This window comes from Bos mutus, chromosome 22 (genome assembly GCF_027580195.1).
Source record: "Bos mutus isolate GX-2022 chromosome 22, NWIPB_WYAK_1.1, whole genome shotgun sequence".
In the NCBI taxonomy this organism is placed as follows: Eukaryota; Metazoa; Chordata; class Mammalia; order Artiodactyla; family Bovidae; genus Bos; species Bos mutus.
The window spans coordinates 51,926,760-51,942,352 of record NC_091638.1 but is presented as its reverse complement, the minus strand read 5'-3'; the positions used below and the strand labels follow the sequence as shown (position 1 = coordinate 51,942,352).

The 15,593-nt window shown below is 40.9% G+C and overlaps 1 protein-coding gene across 10 annotated transcripts in view; it reads right to left on the bottom strand.

The window, feature by feature from the left end:
• MAP4 (microtubule associated protein 4) overlaps window positions 1-15,593 on the bottom strand; it is a 150,889-nt gene that overhangs the window by 86,532 nt on the left and 48,764 nt on the right. For 9 of the 10 annotated variants that reach the window (XM_070359056.1, XM_070359058.1, XM_070359059.1 and 6 more), the window contains exon 2: window positions 6,594-6,835. In XM_070359056.1, the coding sequence (XP_070215157.1) occupies window positions 6,594-6,816 (223 nt within the window). In that variant the 5' untranslated portion in view covers window positions 6,817-6,835. Of the gene's footprint in view, window positions 1-6,593; window positions 6,836-13,632; window positions 13,775-15,593 lie in introns of those variants that run through there. The other variant, XM_070359057.1, reaches the window with a different exon arrangement.

Sequence of the window (15,593 nt, the reverse complement as noted above, 5' to 3'; positions counted from 1 at the left end):
TCTGAGATAGCTGTTACATTTTTTTTCTCCTGCAAGAGATTTCAGAGTCCCACAGCTGGCAAATCAATTGGCAGAGGTGGGAAACTGCAAGAAGCCGAGAAGCCATGAGTGCTGTGAAGAAGAGAACCACGGTTAAGTCCGCGTTGGGCAAAATGGCGAGGATTCAGCATGGTCTCAAAGCAAGGCCTCCTCCTTTCCCAAAAGTCAGACCTGTGCCAACGTCGCCCTCTGGTGGCCAATGAAGTTAGTTGTGAAGCTCCTTAACAGAAAGCCCCAGTCAGCTGAAGAAGGACCATTTCTGAGGATCTAATTGTCATCCTTCCCAGGACTTACTTAGGCCCTTTCTCTAAGACCAGTGTTTCTCAGTCAAGGACGGGCATCCAAGTCACTTGCAAGAGACTGTTAAAACACAGACTGCTGGGCTTCCCTAATGGTTGAGTGGTAAAGAATCTGCCTGCCAACTCAGGAGACATGGGTTCGATTCCTGATCTGGGAAGATCCCACATGCCTCAGAGCAACTAAGCTGGTGCGCCACAACTACTGAGCCTGAGATCTAGAGCCCACCAGTCACAAATACTGAATGAAGCCCACACGCCCCAGAGCCCAGGCTCTGCAACAAGGGAAGGCAACTAAATGAGAAGCCCAAACACCGCAACTAGAGAGTGGCTGCCGCTCACCAAAACTAGAGGAAGTCCGAGCACAACAGATTGTTGAGTCCTATATAAGGTTTGCCTAAGAAATGCATTTTGAACAAAGAAACTATAAAGAAAGATGAGTGCTGAAGAATTGATGCTTTTAAACTGTGGTGTTGGAGAAGTCTCTTGAAAGTTGTTTGGACAGCAAGGAGATCCAACCAGTCCACCCTGAAGGAAATCATTCCTGAATATTCATTGGAAGGACTGATGCTGAACTCCAATCCTTTGGCCACCTGATGCAAAGAACTGACTTGTTTGAAAAGATCCTGATGCTGGGAAAGATTGAAGGTGGGAGGAGAAGAGGACAACAGAGGATGAGATGGCTGGATGGCATCATCGACTCAAAGGACATGAGTTTGAGTAAACTCCAGGAGTTGGTGATGGACAGGAAGGCCTGGCCTGTTGCAGTCCATGGGGTCACAGAGTCGGACCAGACTGAGCGACTGAACTGAAATAAGGAAGCTCTTTTCCTTTCTTTATTGATGTCTCCGAATAACCACCTCGCCTCTTCCTCCCATTTATCCTAAGTTAAGCCTTCTATAAACAAGGTGGTATGAGGGAAAAAATACCAGAAATATGCTAACGGCTGTGCTGTACTTAGTCACTCAGTCATGTCCGACTCTGAGACCCCATGAACTGTAGCCCACCAGAATTCTCTGTCCATGGGATTCTCCAGACAAGAATACTGGAGTGAGTTGCCATGCCCTCTTCCAGGGGATCTTCCCACCCCAGGGATCAAACCCAGGTCTCCCGCATTGCAGGAATTCTTTATCATCTGAGCCAGCAGGGAAGCCCTGCTAAAGGCTAAGTGAAGGCCAGCATGCGAGTAAGAGGTCCTTGGGATCCACAGACACAAAAGGACTTCAAATCCACTCTCAGGTTACAAAGACTGGTGGTGGGGAGGGGGACACCAGGGTGCTGCCCTCTGTGGTGCAGACTAGAAAAAGCTGCCACTAAAGCAAAGACAAGAAGCCCTGTGCCCTAGAGCCCTTCTCCCCTATGCAAACAAAAGCTTTCAGCTGCTGGGGGAGAAGTATCAAACGCTGTCAACCCCAGGGCCAGGTGAAGGCCTAATGCAGCTGGGGAAGGAGTAAATCCCCTCTTACCTTAGGGAGGAGCCAGAAAAATCTGAGCCCAGGATCCTACACCAATGCTTAGAAAACCCTATCCATGTAAGAGGGATAATATTACTGAGATAATATTACTCAACCATGAGATACATGCACACAGGACTGAATCTAAACCAAAACCAAAAAACAAAGATAAACAAAACTCCTGCCCCTCCCAGGCTACCCAGCCCTCTTCTGACAAGGGAGGGGAGAGAGGGCCTCCGGAGTCACAGGTGCACAGCAGAGGCCAAAGTGGAACAAGGACTGACAACAAGCCTTTCAGCCCCTCAGCCCCTACTCTAAGAACCAGGAATAGAAGCATTTAAAACCAGTAGTGCAATGAAGACCACCACAGTAACAACAAAGCCCAACCCTAGTTCAGCCCTAGCCTCTACACTTTGAACTAACGACCTAGTAAAAAAAGAGATATGCCATTGTTGGGCTGTAACCCACAGGTCTACAAGGTCTTGCCCAGTTCCAAGACTGAAGAAAGAGCCCACAGTCAGAAACAGAGACATCAACAGTGTAATGGATGGGGGACCTCACACAGCTGAAGCAAGGTCCTGGAGTGACACCTCGCCACGTGCATTGGAAGGCAGGCTTAGGACATGGGGGTAACCTTTGCTTCCAGGTGGCAAGAGTGATTATCAGTTATAGAGGACTCGATGTCAGGAGGGCTCATTAGGCACCAGGAAAACCAGTGGAGGGGCACAGCCCTCATGGCCCCTTTGATAAAAAACATCACCAGCTAGGAAAGGACAAGTGTGTAGGAAGGTCAGTCATGTGAGTAGGGCACAGGTGAAGCAGGCCCTGGTCGGACAGGGTATGTACATACAGACAGCAAGAGAACAGCCATCTTGAGTAACCTAACCATACACTCATTTCCAGGCATAAATCCTTTTTTAATCTCAGTCTCTGTTTTACATGTGAGGTCTAGAAGTCACTCAGAAATTAACACACACATAAAAAGTACCAGAAAAAAACAGTGAAGAGACAAAATAATCAGACTGAGGAATGACCCAGATATTTAAATTACCAGACCGATATTTAAAAATTATGATTAATGTGTTGAAGTCTATAGTGAAAAAGATAGAAATATGCATTAACAGAAAATTTCAGCAAGAGATGGAAGCTCTAAAGGTCACATAGAAATGCTGTAAGTTAAAAACAGTAAAGATATTAAAGATAAAGAATGTCACTCAGGGTTCATTATTAGACTCAATGCAGCCAGCAAAAAAACATCAGGGAACTTGAATACAGGTCAAAGAAAATACCCAAAATAAAACATAAAGAGGGAAAAAAGAGGGAGGGAAAAAAACCAAAGCATCCAAGATTCCTGGGACAATATTCAACAATTTAACAAAAAAGTAACTGGAATCCCAGAAGGAGAAGAGAAAAAGAAAGAAGCAAAGCAGAGAACAAGCTCAGCGAGTGCCAGGAAGGCAAAACCTCAGCTAGGGCTCCCCTGCGGTCCAGCGCTAGGACGTCGAGGTTCAGTGCTCTCGGGTCTGATCCCTGGTCTCACAGGCCACAACCAGGAGTTCGCATGCCGCAACTAAGACCTGGTGCAGACAAAGAAATACCTTTTTTAAACTAAAAAGCCTGTTGATGAAAGTAAAAGAGGAGAGCGAAAAAGTTGGCTTAAAGCTCAACATTCAGAAAACGAAGATCATGCCATCTGGTCCCATCACTTCATGGCAAATAGATGGGGAAACAGTGGAAACAGTGTCAGACTTTATTTTTGGGGGCTCCAAAATCACTGCAGATGGTGACTGCAGCCATGAAATTAAAAGATGCTTACTCCTTGGAAGGAAAGTTATGACCAACCTAGATAGCATATTCAAAAGCAGAGACATTACTTTGCCAACAAAGGTCCGTCTAGTCAAGGCTATGGTTTTTCCTGTGGTCATGTATGGATGTGAGCGTTGGACTATAAAGAAAGCTGAGCGCCGAAGAATTGATGCTTCTGAACTGTGGTGTTGGAGGAGACTCTTGAGAGTCCCTTGGACTGCAAGGAGATCCAACCAGTCCATTCTGAAGGAGATCAGCCCTGGGATTTCTTTGGAAGGAATGATGCTAAAGCTGAAACTCCAATACTTTGGCCACCTCATGCGAAGAGTTGACTCATTGGAAAAGACTCATGCTGGGAGGGACTGGGGGCAGGAGGAGAAGGGGATGGCGGAGGATGAGATGGCTGGATGGCATCACCAACTCGATGGATGTGAGTTTGGGTGAACTCCAGGAGTTGATGATGGACAGGGAGGCCTGGCGAGCTGTGATTCATGGGGTCGCAAACAGTTGGGCACGACTCAGCGACTGAACTGAACTGAACTGAAAAGGTATTTATTAAAGGTATTTACCACCTAAACACAACATATTCAAGCTGCTAAAAACCCAAGATCAAGATAAAACCTTGAAGGCAGCCAGAAGAAGGGAATAAAAGGAATAACTATCAAAATTCTAACAGACTTCTTATCGGAAACTACAAGTAGGAAGACTAATTTTCCTTTAAGTTACTGAAAGAAAAGAGTAACACAGAATACGACACCTAGCAAAAAATAACCTTCCAAAACTTAAGGTTTGTTTTTCAAAATTAAAAAAGGTGAGATAATTTACTGTTACATAGATTTGTGTATTTCTGTATTCTCCAGACAATACTGGAGTTAAAACAGTATCATAAAAACATTCAATTCATCCAAAAGCAGACAGAAAAAGAAAATCAGACTGAAGAACAGATGGAAGAAACAGAAAACAACAAACTGACAGATTAAATCCAACCGTATTAATAATCACATCAGGTATTTCAATAAATAGTCTAACACATCAACTGAAAGATAAGAGTTCTTCAGGTTAGATTAAAAAAGCAAGAACCATCTATATTCTAAGCAACCCATTATTAGTAAATATTAAAAAAGAAACCTGTTGAAAGTGAAAGGAAGCAGTTAGACCTACCAAGCAAACACTACCTAAGGAAACTAGAGTGGTTACATTAATGCAAGATGAAAATTAAAATGCAGAGAAAAGAAAATTACCAGGAACAAAGAGAGACAGTAAGAGGTCAGTGCATCAAGGAGACTTAACAGTGTAAATACATACGCACATGACGACAGGTCTTCAAACAACATGCAACAGAAACTGACAGAACTGCAGGGAGAAGAACCCACAAAACTACATCAAAACTTCAGTATCTTTCTCAAGTCATGAGAACAAGTAAATATAGAGTAGGCAAGGATATGAAAAACCTGAATAACACTATCAACCAACTGGACTTCACTGACATTAAAAAAAAAAAAAAAAACCCTAAATATTGAGAAATTAACATACTTCTAAATAACTGATAGATTGAAGAGGAATTCATAAGGCAAAATAGAAAATGTTTGAACTGAATGAAAATAAAAAACATATCAAAATCTATGGGACACATCTACAACTAGGATTAGAGAGAAATATATAACATTAAAAGCCTATTTTATGTGGTTGCCAGAGGTGGGGAGTGGGTGGGAAATGGGTGAAAGGAATTCAAAAGGTATAAACTTCTAGTAAAATAAATAAATCCCGAGGATACAACGTACAGCATAGTTTTTATAGCTAATAATAACACTGTACTATATTTGAAAGTTGCTGAGAGAACAGACCTTAGAAATTCTCATCACATGGGGAAGAGAAGGTATAACTATATGTGGTAATGGATGTTAACTAGACTTATGGTGATCATTTCACAATACATACAAATATTGACACATTATGTTGCATACCTGAAAAAAAAAACAAAACACCAATGAAGCCAAAAGCTGGATCTTTAAAAATAAAAAATAACTAATAAACTAGTATCTAGACTCCTCAAGGGAAAAGAGGAAACAAATTTTCATAATGAAAGAGAGGACATGACAAGAGATCCTCGACATTAGAAGAATATGGTAATATTACAATTTTATCTCCATTAATTCAATGACTTAGAGGAAACAGACCAATTTCTTGAAAGATACAAACCACCAAAGCTCACTTGAGAAGAGAAAACATGTACTGCTCTCTATTTCTTTTTTTTTTTTTTTTTAAATGCTCTCTATTTCTTAAAGGAACTGAATTCTTAGTCAAAAAGTTGACAAAGAAAACTCCAGGTCCAGATGGCTTCACTGACAAAACCTGTCAAACGTTAAAGAAAAAATCAATTCAACACAAACCGTTCTAGAAAACCGAATTAGGAGGGAACACTTCCCAACTCATTTTATGATGTCAACATGACCTCAATTTCAAAACCAGACAAAGGCCTTACAAGAAAACAGACCAATATCCCACATGCACATAAATACAAAAATCCTCAATCAAATGTTAGCAAATTTGATCCAGCAATATATAAAGGTAGCAAATCTCTTTTAAAGGGTTTAATCCATTTTTTAATCCTGACCTAGGATTACTCACAAAGACACGTGGGATCCAAATTAAGTCTTGGTATAAATATAAAGTATCTAACTTTGCAAAGCTACTTTCAAAGAAAAGGCATAGCAGGCAGTTTAATTTAGCAAATTAATAAGCAGATTATACAGTAGTTGAGACATTACAGAAGAAACTTAAGGGTTAATAGAAGGTTAAGAGTAATCTACAGCCTGAAGAATACATATTCCAGTAAAAGGTGATGAACCTACCTCCTTGGTTTCTAAGAAATGTAGATAAAGAGAAAGTGCTTATACTTAAAAACTCAGTTTAGTCTCCTCAAAAGTCTGTAAGATTTGACCCAAAGTGTAGTCCCTAACCTACTTTCTGAACCTATATGTCCAGTTTAATTACTTACCTTCAACCTGGCTAGTGTCTGAGCATGGTTTCTTCTTTGACTCCGAACTCCCGGTTTTTTCATCAACATCCAGGAGAGGAATATAGTCTGTCTTTCCAACAGTTTCTCCCACAACGTCATCAAAGGCCTCTGCCTCCAATGTGGCAATAAAGTCCCGTTTTATCTCTTCCTCAATTTCTGGAGACGGCTCTGTTAACGCATCTGCAAGACTGAGGTCAGCCATTCTGCACCACTGCAACTGCCTGGTGAATGGGGAAAAAGGTTTCACGTGATGAGCAGCGCCAAAGAGAAAGCATTCCTAGAAACTCTCGTCATTGTTTTAAACAAACATGGAATTAAAATGCAAAGTTTTCAAGCTAAAAGAGACTCTCCCATTTTATAGAATGGAAAATCAAAGCCCAGTAACAGACTGTCTTACCCAAAGTAAACTCTTTTCCTCACATCCTGGGAGGTAAACAGAGCAAGTGTCACTCTGTCCTTTTCAACAAAAATAAAAGTGAAGGGCAAAAAAGACCCCTCTATTTATCCAAGTTTATTAGCCATAAGAATTCAAATCAGGTCTTTTGATTTCAAGTCTTCAAAACCCTTTTAACTATTCCATTTATCTTAATTTCCAAATCATGTGCAGAGTAATTCTTAAAATGAAAGTGAAAGTGGCTCAGTCGTGTCCTACTCTTTGCGACCCCACGGACTATACATACAGTCCATGGAATTCTTGAGGCCAGGATACTGGGGTAGCCATTCCCATCTCCAGGGGGTCTTCCTAACCCAGGATCAAAACCAGGTCTCCTGCACTGCAGGCGGATTCTTTACCAACTGAGCCACCAGGGTAAAAATACATACAAAACAAGGTCAGATTAGGTTACATTCCCATTTTATTTTAAAAAAAGGTTAAGTACTATCAGGCAAGTGAAATCACTTTTCCTTACCAGAGACTAGGAACCTGGGCCTTATCTTGTAAGGATAAATACTGCTTCATGTTTCAATGCCATTCTCCCAAATCTTCCAATGGCATTGAAACATGTAAAATATCATGTATGAAACGAGATGCCAGTCCAGGTTCAATGCACGATACTGGATGCTTGGGGCTAGTGCACTGGGACGACCCAGAGGGATGGTATGGGGAGGGAGGAGGGAGGAGGGTTCAGGATGGGGAGCACATGTATACCTGTGATAGATTCATTTTGATATTTGGCAAAACTAATACAATTATGTAAAGTTTAAAAATAAAATTAAATTAAAAAAAAAAAAAGAAAAAAAAAATACTGCTTCATGAATCACTTCTAAAGGACTTGGTCAACCAAGCTACACTTGGCCCTGCTGGCATGAACAAGGCAGGCATGTTCCCTGAATTAGCTAGAGAAGGCAGTCTCCCTCTGTGGTCATGTACGTTACTATCTTTACAGAACACCAACCAAGCTTTCAATTTTTAAACATAACCTAAAACTAAAAAGTATATGGGAGGGTTTCCCTGGTGGCTCAGTAGTGAAGAATCTGCCTGCAGGTGCAGGAGACATAGGTTCAACCCCTGATCTGGGAAGATCCCACAGGCTGTGAAGCAACTAGGCCTGTGGGCCATAACGGTTGATAGAGCCCAGGAGGCACAACTACCGAGCCCTACTACTGCAACCCGCCCAGCCCAGAGCCCGTGCCCCGCAACGAGAGAGGCAACCACAGTGAGGAGCCCCTTCTCCTGCTTGCCGCAACTAGAGAAAAATACTCGCAGCAACAAATACTCAGCACAGCCACAAATAAATAGATAAATAAAAGCATTTTTTTTTTAAAGTTAAACAAAAATCTTATATACATAAATGTACACAAACACACTGGTTTAAAAAAAAAAAGTATATGGGAAGTCCCTGGCAGTCCAGAGGACTTTCACTTTCACTGCCAGGGGTGGGTTAAACCCCTGGTGAGGGAACTAAGACTCTCCATGCCGCACAGCACAGCCACAAAGAAAAAGGAATTTTGTAAAGGCCTGATGAATGTCAAAGGTTCCATAAAAAGGAACCGCCTTTCTCTTTTCTATTTATGGTAACTATCATTACAGTTAGCCTTTGAAAGCTGTTAAACAGAGCAAAAAACAATAAGGGATGTCTATAATTAAACAGTTTCTTAGTCAAAGAGACCTTGTAAGAACACCTGTACCATCTTTAAAAATATACAGTAAGAGCCCAACAGATCTATTTTTCTATAATACTTCATGCAATCTACTCAAACTTTCCCTGATTTAGGACACTGGTGAAAACACAAAAACAGCAAAACCTTTTAAACCTCATATATCTGAGTGCAGATTCTCAAACGGCAGCTTTTTATTCACTATAATCTTACTCTCCTCCCTGCCTTGCAACCTCCCAAACCATTTTCTAGGCTGATGTGTGGTTTACGGAATATGAATAGCAGCTTACATTCAGCTTAAGAGGGTAAAATTGATAGAAAATCTGACCGCTGGAAAGTGGGAGGGTCGTGCAGCCAACCACCCAGCATCTGCCTTTCAACACAGTTTAGCTATCCTTTTCATGTCATCACATATAAATAGAAGTATGATTTAAACACACACACAATATACTTACGGAAAATGACTCTGTAAAGGCAATACTAGCCAGTAGAAGTGAAAATACTGGCTTTTAGCCCAAAAGACCCAGTTTTTAATAAAGAGAAAATTATTCAGTTATAATTATTCTACTCTAAAACATGTATAATAAATTCCTTAGGTGTTCTACAAATCTGTTAAGCTAGTTCTGCAAGTGCTCCAAAATTGATCTTAAGAAGCTCATGAATGAATGTCATCCAACACATACAGAAACATCTAAGGTCACTTAATATTTACTCACAGTGTCCTTCTCTAATATGGATACTCAAGAAAATCCAAAGACATATTCTTGGGAATGAGAAGTATCTACATTTAAAAAAATTATCTCACATTGGCTATTTATGCTTTTCTTCTTCTATCTGTATAGATAATAGAGAAACTTATCTGAGTTTGGACTTTTAAAATTGATGAGAGTCAAAGAGGAGAGTGAAAAAGTTGGCTTAGAGCTCAACATTCAGAAAACGAAGATCATGGCATCTGGTCCCATCCCTTCACGGGAAATAGATGGGGAAACAGTGTCAGACTTTATTTTTTGGGGCTCCAAAATCACTGCAGATGGTGACTGCAGCCATGAAATTAAAAGACGCTTACTCCTTGGAAGGAAAGTTATGACCAACCTAGATAGCATATTCAAAGCAGAGACATTACTTTGCCAACAAAGGTCCGTCTAGTCAAGGCTATGGTTTTTCCAGTGGTCATGTATGGATGCGAGAGTTGCACTGTGAAGAAAGCTGAGCGCCGAAGAATTGATGCTTTTGAACTGTGGTGTTGGAGAAGACTCTTGAGAGTCCCTTGGACTGCAAGGACATCCAACCAGTCCATTCTGAAGGAGATCAGCCCTGGGATTTCTTTGGAAGGAATGATGCTAAAGCTGAAACTCCAGTACTTTGGCCACCTCATGCGAAGAGTTGACTCATTGGAAAAGACTCTGATGCTGGGAGGGATTGGGGGCAGGAGGAGAAGGGGATGACAGAGGGTGAGATGGCTGGATGGCATCACCAACTCAATGGACATGAGTCTGAGTGAACTTCGGGAGATGGTGACGGACAGGGAGGCCTGGAGTGCTGCGATTCATGGGGTCACAAAGAGTTGGACACGACTGAACGACTGATCTGATCTGATCTGATCTGATAGTAGATTTACAATGTTCCAAGTGTACAGCAAAGTGATTCAGTTTTATATATATATATATATATAAACACACACACGTATATTCTTTTTCAGATTATTTTCCTTTATAGGTTATTTCAAAATACTGAATATAGTTGCTTATACTGTTAACTTTGAATGACTTTGCTAACAGGAGATTTAAAAAAAGCTGGGTTTTTTTCTTATGGAAATGTGAAGACATTTCCGTGCTTCACTAGTTCAGTCTGATTCTCAGTTTGGCTTTGAGTGGGTCACCTTCCGGGGTTGAGTTCCTTAGGCTGTAAAATGAGAGTGGTGTGTGAAACAATTCCTGAGGTTGACTATTCGATAAACTACTTATAATTCACTTTCATCACTTATAATTCACTTTCATCACTCCGTGTGACTATTATTTTATACATCAAGTACTCTCAATTATAACTGGGTTCAGGTTTATTTAAAAAGGCAAAAGCCTTTTGGCAAAGAGAAAGACTAGAAACCAACTCCCCAGTGCACAGAGCCCTGCTTGAGCAAATCCCACTGCAGCTTAAGAAACTCCACCCAGTTCTGGCTAACATCAAAGGAGATGTGACACCACTCTGCCAGAAAATAAGCCCCATATTATTTAACCAGGCACCAAAGCACACCGTTTTCAAACATAGCACTCCGGACATCTGATCTTCATTCTGATTACATGCCTGACATGAAATTATCTAGTGAGGATTTTGAAAATACCTAGGTAAACCAAAGCAAGAGGAAACGACAGGACATGATGATGAAGCACAGAAGATAATTTTTGTCTCTTGACTAGCCTTACTATTAATAGCTATGTGCTCATAAAGAGTAAATAAGAATATATGATGAAGTCACAAGCACCTTCTCTTCTGTATGGTTTACTTCAGATCACAAACTCTGGAATTAATTACTGGACTCAATATTTTCTAGGTCTATACAGATTAAATAGTGTTCATATATAATTTAAATGCACAGAAGTATGGATAACTTTTCAAGCTCCCAGAGATTTAGGTTAGTCTTACCTATAGTCACTCAGTTAAGATCTGTGTACTTTCTGTCCGGTTGTCTGCTGAGAAATTAGCATTCTAGTTTGCAAATGGCCTGTTGCTGCCTCTGTCCTCCCCTACTTTTCTCCCCATCCCAGCCCCTAAAAGGTGCTAAACTTTGAAACTAGAGGAAGAAAACTCATGAAAAGGAAGAACAGAAGCCTAATTCCCACCAACATACTCAGACACTTCTCATAACCACTGCATTTTCATTTCACTTGGTCACATTAGCCAAACTTCTACTAAGATTCACTTGCAACAGCTAGCATTCTCTTTTTAGAAGTACAGAACCCTATTTCAGAATTTAAAGGAGCATAAGGGGACGTACACCCTTTGAAGGGCCATCATTCCGCTTTGTGTGAATTTAGTGATCAAGTTAGCTTCCCTCTCAATCCCTGAGATAAATTTCAATGAAAGTGTCTGAGTTTCTGGTTTTAGGGTAAAAGGGAAGAAATATAATGTAGCGACATGGAATACTTCAGGGAATAAAGCAGATTGGATAAGGTGACCAAGCAGGGAGAAGGTATACAGATGGGCCCAGAGGCCCTGGGAGGTAAAAGGAAGAGAGGAACGCCAAAGGCAAGCTCAGAGACCTTTTGAAATACTCCTTCTGTCTGTCAGTTTTAGAAAAAAGGAAGATGCTTTCTTCTCAGTAATTTGGATTAGTTTAGAACCAAAATTAATCATCACTTATAATACTGTTTATCTAAGGGAAATGCACTGAGTTTCAAATACCCAATGTAATAAAGAAACATTTAATAACAACTCTTCCCCATAGGAGACTGTTCATAATACTCACTTAAATTGTCTCCATGATTGATATTCTGTCCTGTTTAGTAGGCGGTGGGAGTGGAGGGGTGAGTTGTGGACAAGAAATGGAACTGTAAAGATATGTGGGCTAATATTTTCTTCTTCCCTTTTTTTTTTTTTTGCATGACAGAGAATTCTGAAGCCAGCACTAAGCTGCCATCCCAAGAGAGTGCTGTGGCCAAAATGCAGGGCTTGTTCCTCAGGCTTGGAAGAAACCCAGCATCCCAGAAAGTCCCAGGGATCATTTATAATCTGACAAGGTGAAAGGTATAGTCTGAATCATTAAGATTTCATATTCAACATGAAATTTTTTTGGTTTGCCTAGCAAGCTTTCTGGAGAAGGCAACGGCACCCCACTGCAGTACTCTTGCCTGGAAAATCCCATGGTCAGAGGAGGCTGGTAGACTGCAGTCCATGGGGTCGCTAAGAGTCGGACACGACTGAGCGACTTCACTTTCACTTTTCACTTCACGCATTGGAGAAGGAAATGTCAACCCACTCCAGTGTTCTTGCCTGGAGAATCCCAGGGACGGGGGAGCCTGGTGGGCTGCCGTCTATGGGGTCACAGAGTCGGACATGACTAAAGCGACTGAGCAGCAGCAAGCTTTCAGTTACTAAATGGGGACTTGATTCCTCAGATTTGTTTCAGTGAATTTCTTTCAGAGGTCTATTACACATCAAGCTGAACCCTGTCTGGTGGCTGTGCTCTGTTTTTAACTTATTTAACTTGAAAACTCTGATTTATACTTTCAATCAAAACTATTTCTTTTGAAGTAAAACCAACTCTTTATGGACACGGGTTTGAGCAGACTCCAAGAGACAGTGGAGGACACGGAAGCCTGGCGTGCTGCAGTCCATGGGGTCACAAACAGTCGGACACGACTAAGTGACTCAACAACAACGACAAAAGAGGTCTTTACACAGCTTGCAGGCACGTATGACCGCTGAGGCTAAAGCGAATTTCTCCTGCTCCTCCCCAGAACCAGGCTGGAAATGGCAACAGACAGCTCAGCAACATCTTAACTGTCCTGAGCAATAAACTCCAACCCCCGCTGTGGAATATATTAATTTTCCACCCCCAGGTGCCTCCCTACGCACTAAGGACAACAGCTGTACTATGACGAACTGATGGAATTTCCAGGCTTGGCGAGGTTCTGTTCATCACCACCATTTGTCCTATTCATCATAGGATTAGCAACAGGAGAGCGTCCTTGATTACTAGAATAGCTGAGGGCATCACCCAGTGACATTCCTGTATGAAAGAACACACTGATTCATATTACTTCCATGCAGTCCCCACAGCAAAGAATTCCTTTTTGCACTGCTATTTTGGGGAGCCTTGTCCTGTAAATATAAAACCCCTGCACACACATGCACACACATATTCACATAACTAAGACCTCACAGCATGAGGCTGAAGGTAAGAAAGCCTCGCTTGCTTACTTACAGGAACTATCCAGGCAGGTTATATTCCGTCTTGATTGAATGCATTTTGGGTCTCTAAACAAGCACCAGCAGGTGCTTTACATTTCTATCCAAGTAAATTTAAATCTATTTCCCCAAGAAGAATCTACACCAGATACCTCCCACTGTTAGCCACGTGATACAGACAGCATGATGCCTGCTGAAGACTAGTTATGTGCGCCAAAACAAGAGAGGACAATGACACAGCACTTACCATTTCTGTTGTAACCATCCTCAAGAGCAAATGTTTCTCTCAATTTGTCTAAAAGAAGGGTGAACCTTAACATGATTCTCAATACCTAATGCCCCCAAATTTTGAAAAAGAGAAAGCATTTTTTAAACCTTTACTATTCGTCCCAATTAACTTAACCTCAGCCTAGCAGCACAAAAACATCCAGAGTCTGCTTATACTTATCCAAAAACTATCTCTAAACATTTAAGACCTCTCAAGGCTTTTTTAAAAAACAACTAGTTGGAAAAAAAAAAACAGTTCAACTAACCTAGGATTCAAGTTCCTCACTTTAACAGATGACAAAGAACCAGAGAAAACAAACCCCTTGTAAATGAAACTGGGGTTAAGGATCAGGCTAAGAGGCGATCCTGAGAATACCAGACACAGACGCAGCGTGTGACAAAACTGGCAAAATCTGGAAATTTTACAGTGATATCACTACACTTCAAAATTAATTTTTTTGCCCTACTTTTCCTTCTTAAAGGATGAAGGCAGTTGGCAAAAGACCTGAATATCAGGAAAATATACTGGTTGACTGAAGAGGACTCCAACACTTATTTAAAAATAAAACCAAACTTCTTAGCATGATATCAAGGCCACACAATCTGAGGGGACCCAGTTCTACCACCTACTACAACCATCAGCAGTTTTCCACTTGGGTCTCTACATATATTTCAGCCATTTTACAAGCAGACCACTGATGCTATCAGTGCATACCCTGGCTCATATTGCTCTCCACACTTCCAATTGTCTTTACTTCCTCTTTGTTAGTCTTACAATTGAGGTCCACATCCTATCTATCACCTTTTCTCTGATTTCATTTTAGAATCTGTTCTCCAGTACTATTCAGAACTAATACATCGTCTGTACTTGTAGCAGACAGTACAGTCTAATCTATACTAGAGTGAGCTGTATACACCAGGAGCTCCTGTAAACTACGAGGTCCTGAAGGGGAAAGACCCCGTTTAAGTAACATGCACATCTTCTCTTAGTGCTTTACTTTACACGGAAGATGGGCCAAAACAACAAAAGACAACAGAACACGGGTTAACTAAACATATAGCTCTAAAATGGTAAATGGAAGACAATGAAAAACACGCCTATTTTAAGATTAATTAGAGGTGCCAAAGCTACAAAACTCAGAACTGGAAAAAGAATGAACAGATTCAAGGTGGAAGGGTCATCACTAATGAAGAATATTCACCTCATTTCTTCTACTTTCCAAACATGGCCTGTGACACAGTCATCATGAAAAGAAAGCTAACAGGGAGTAACCAGACAAGCCAGCTCTCCAGGCTGGTCATCTTATCATTATTAGGCAGGGCAATAAAAATAGCTCTCTGCTTTTAGAAAAGCACAACGTGATGCAATGTGGCAAAAACAAATTGTTTTCTGTTCAAGAGATCAGCTACCACCATCATGTTAACATCACTATATAAAAATTAAAACTTCTATAATCGGTAAAATGTTAAATCTCTATAGCAACAGCTCACCTGTCTCTGTCAGGGAGTAATAAATATACTACAGAATTTTAAGCTACTTCAGTTAGGGATATTGGATGGAATAATCATAACTGATCAGTTCTTAGCTTTAGAGAACTGTTTTATTTAAGAAAAACCCTTCCATTAAGTGAAGTTTCTCTCTGAAGTTCAGAGCCACGGTATTTCCTACTTTATTGTATAAAACGTCAGTGAAAGTAAAGGGAAATAGAA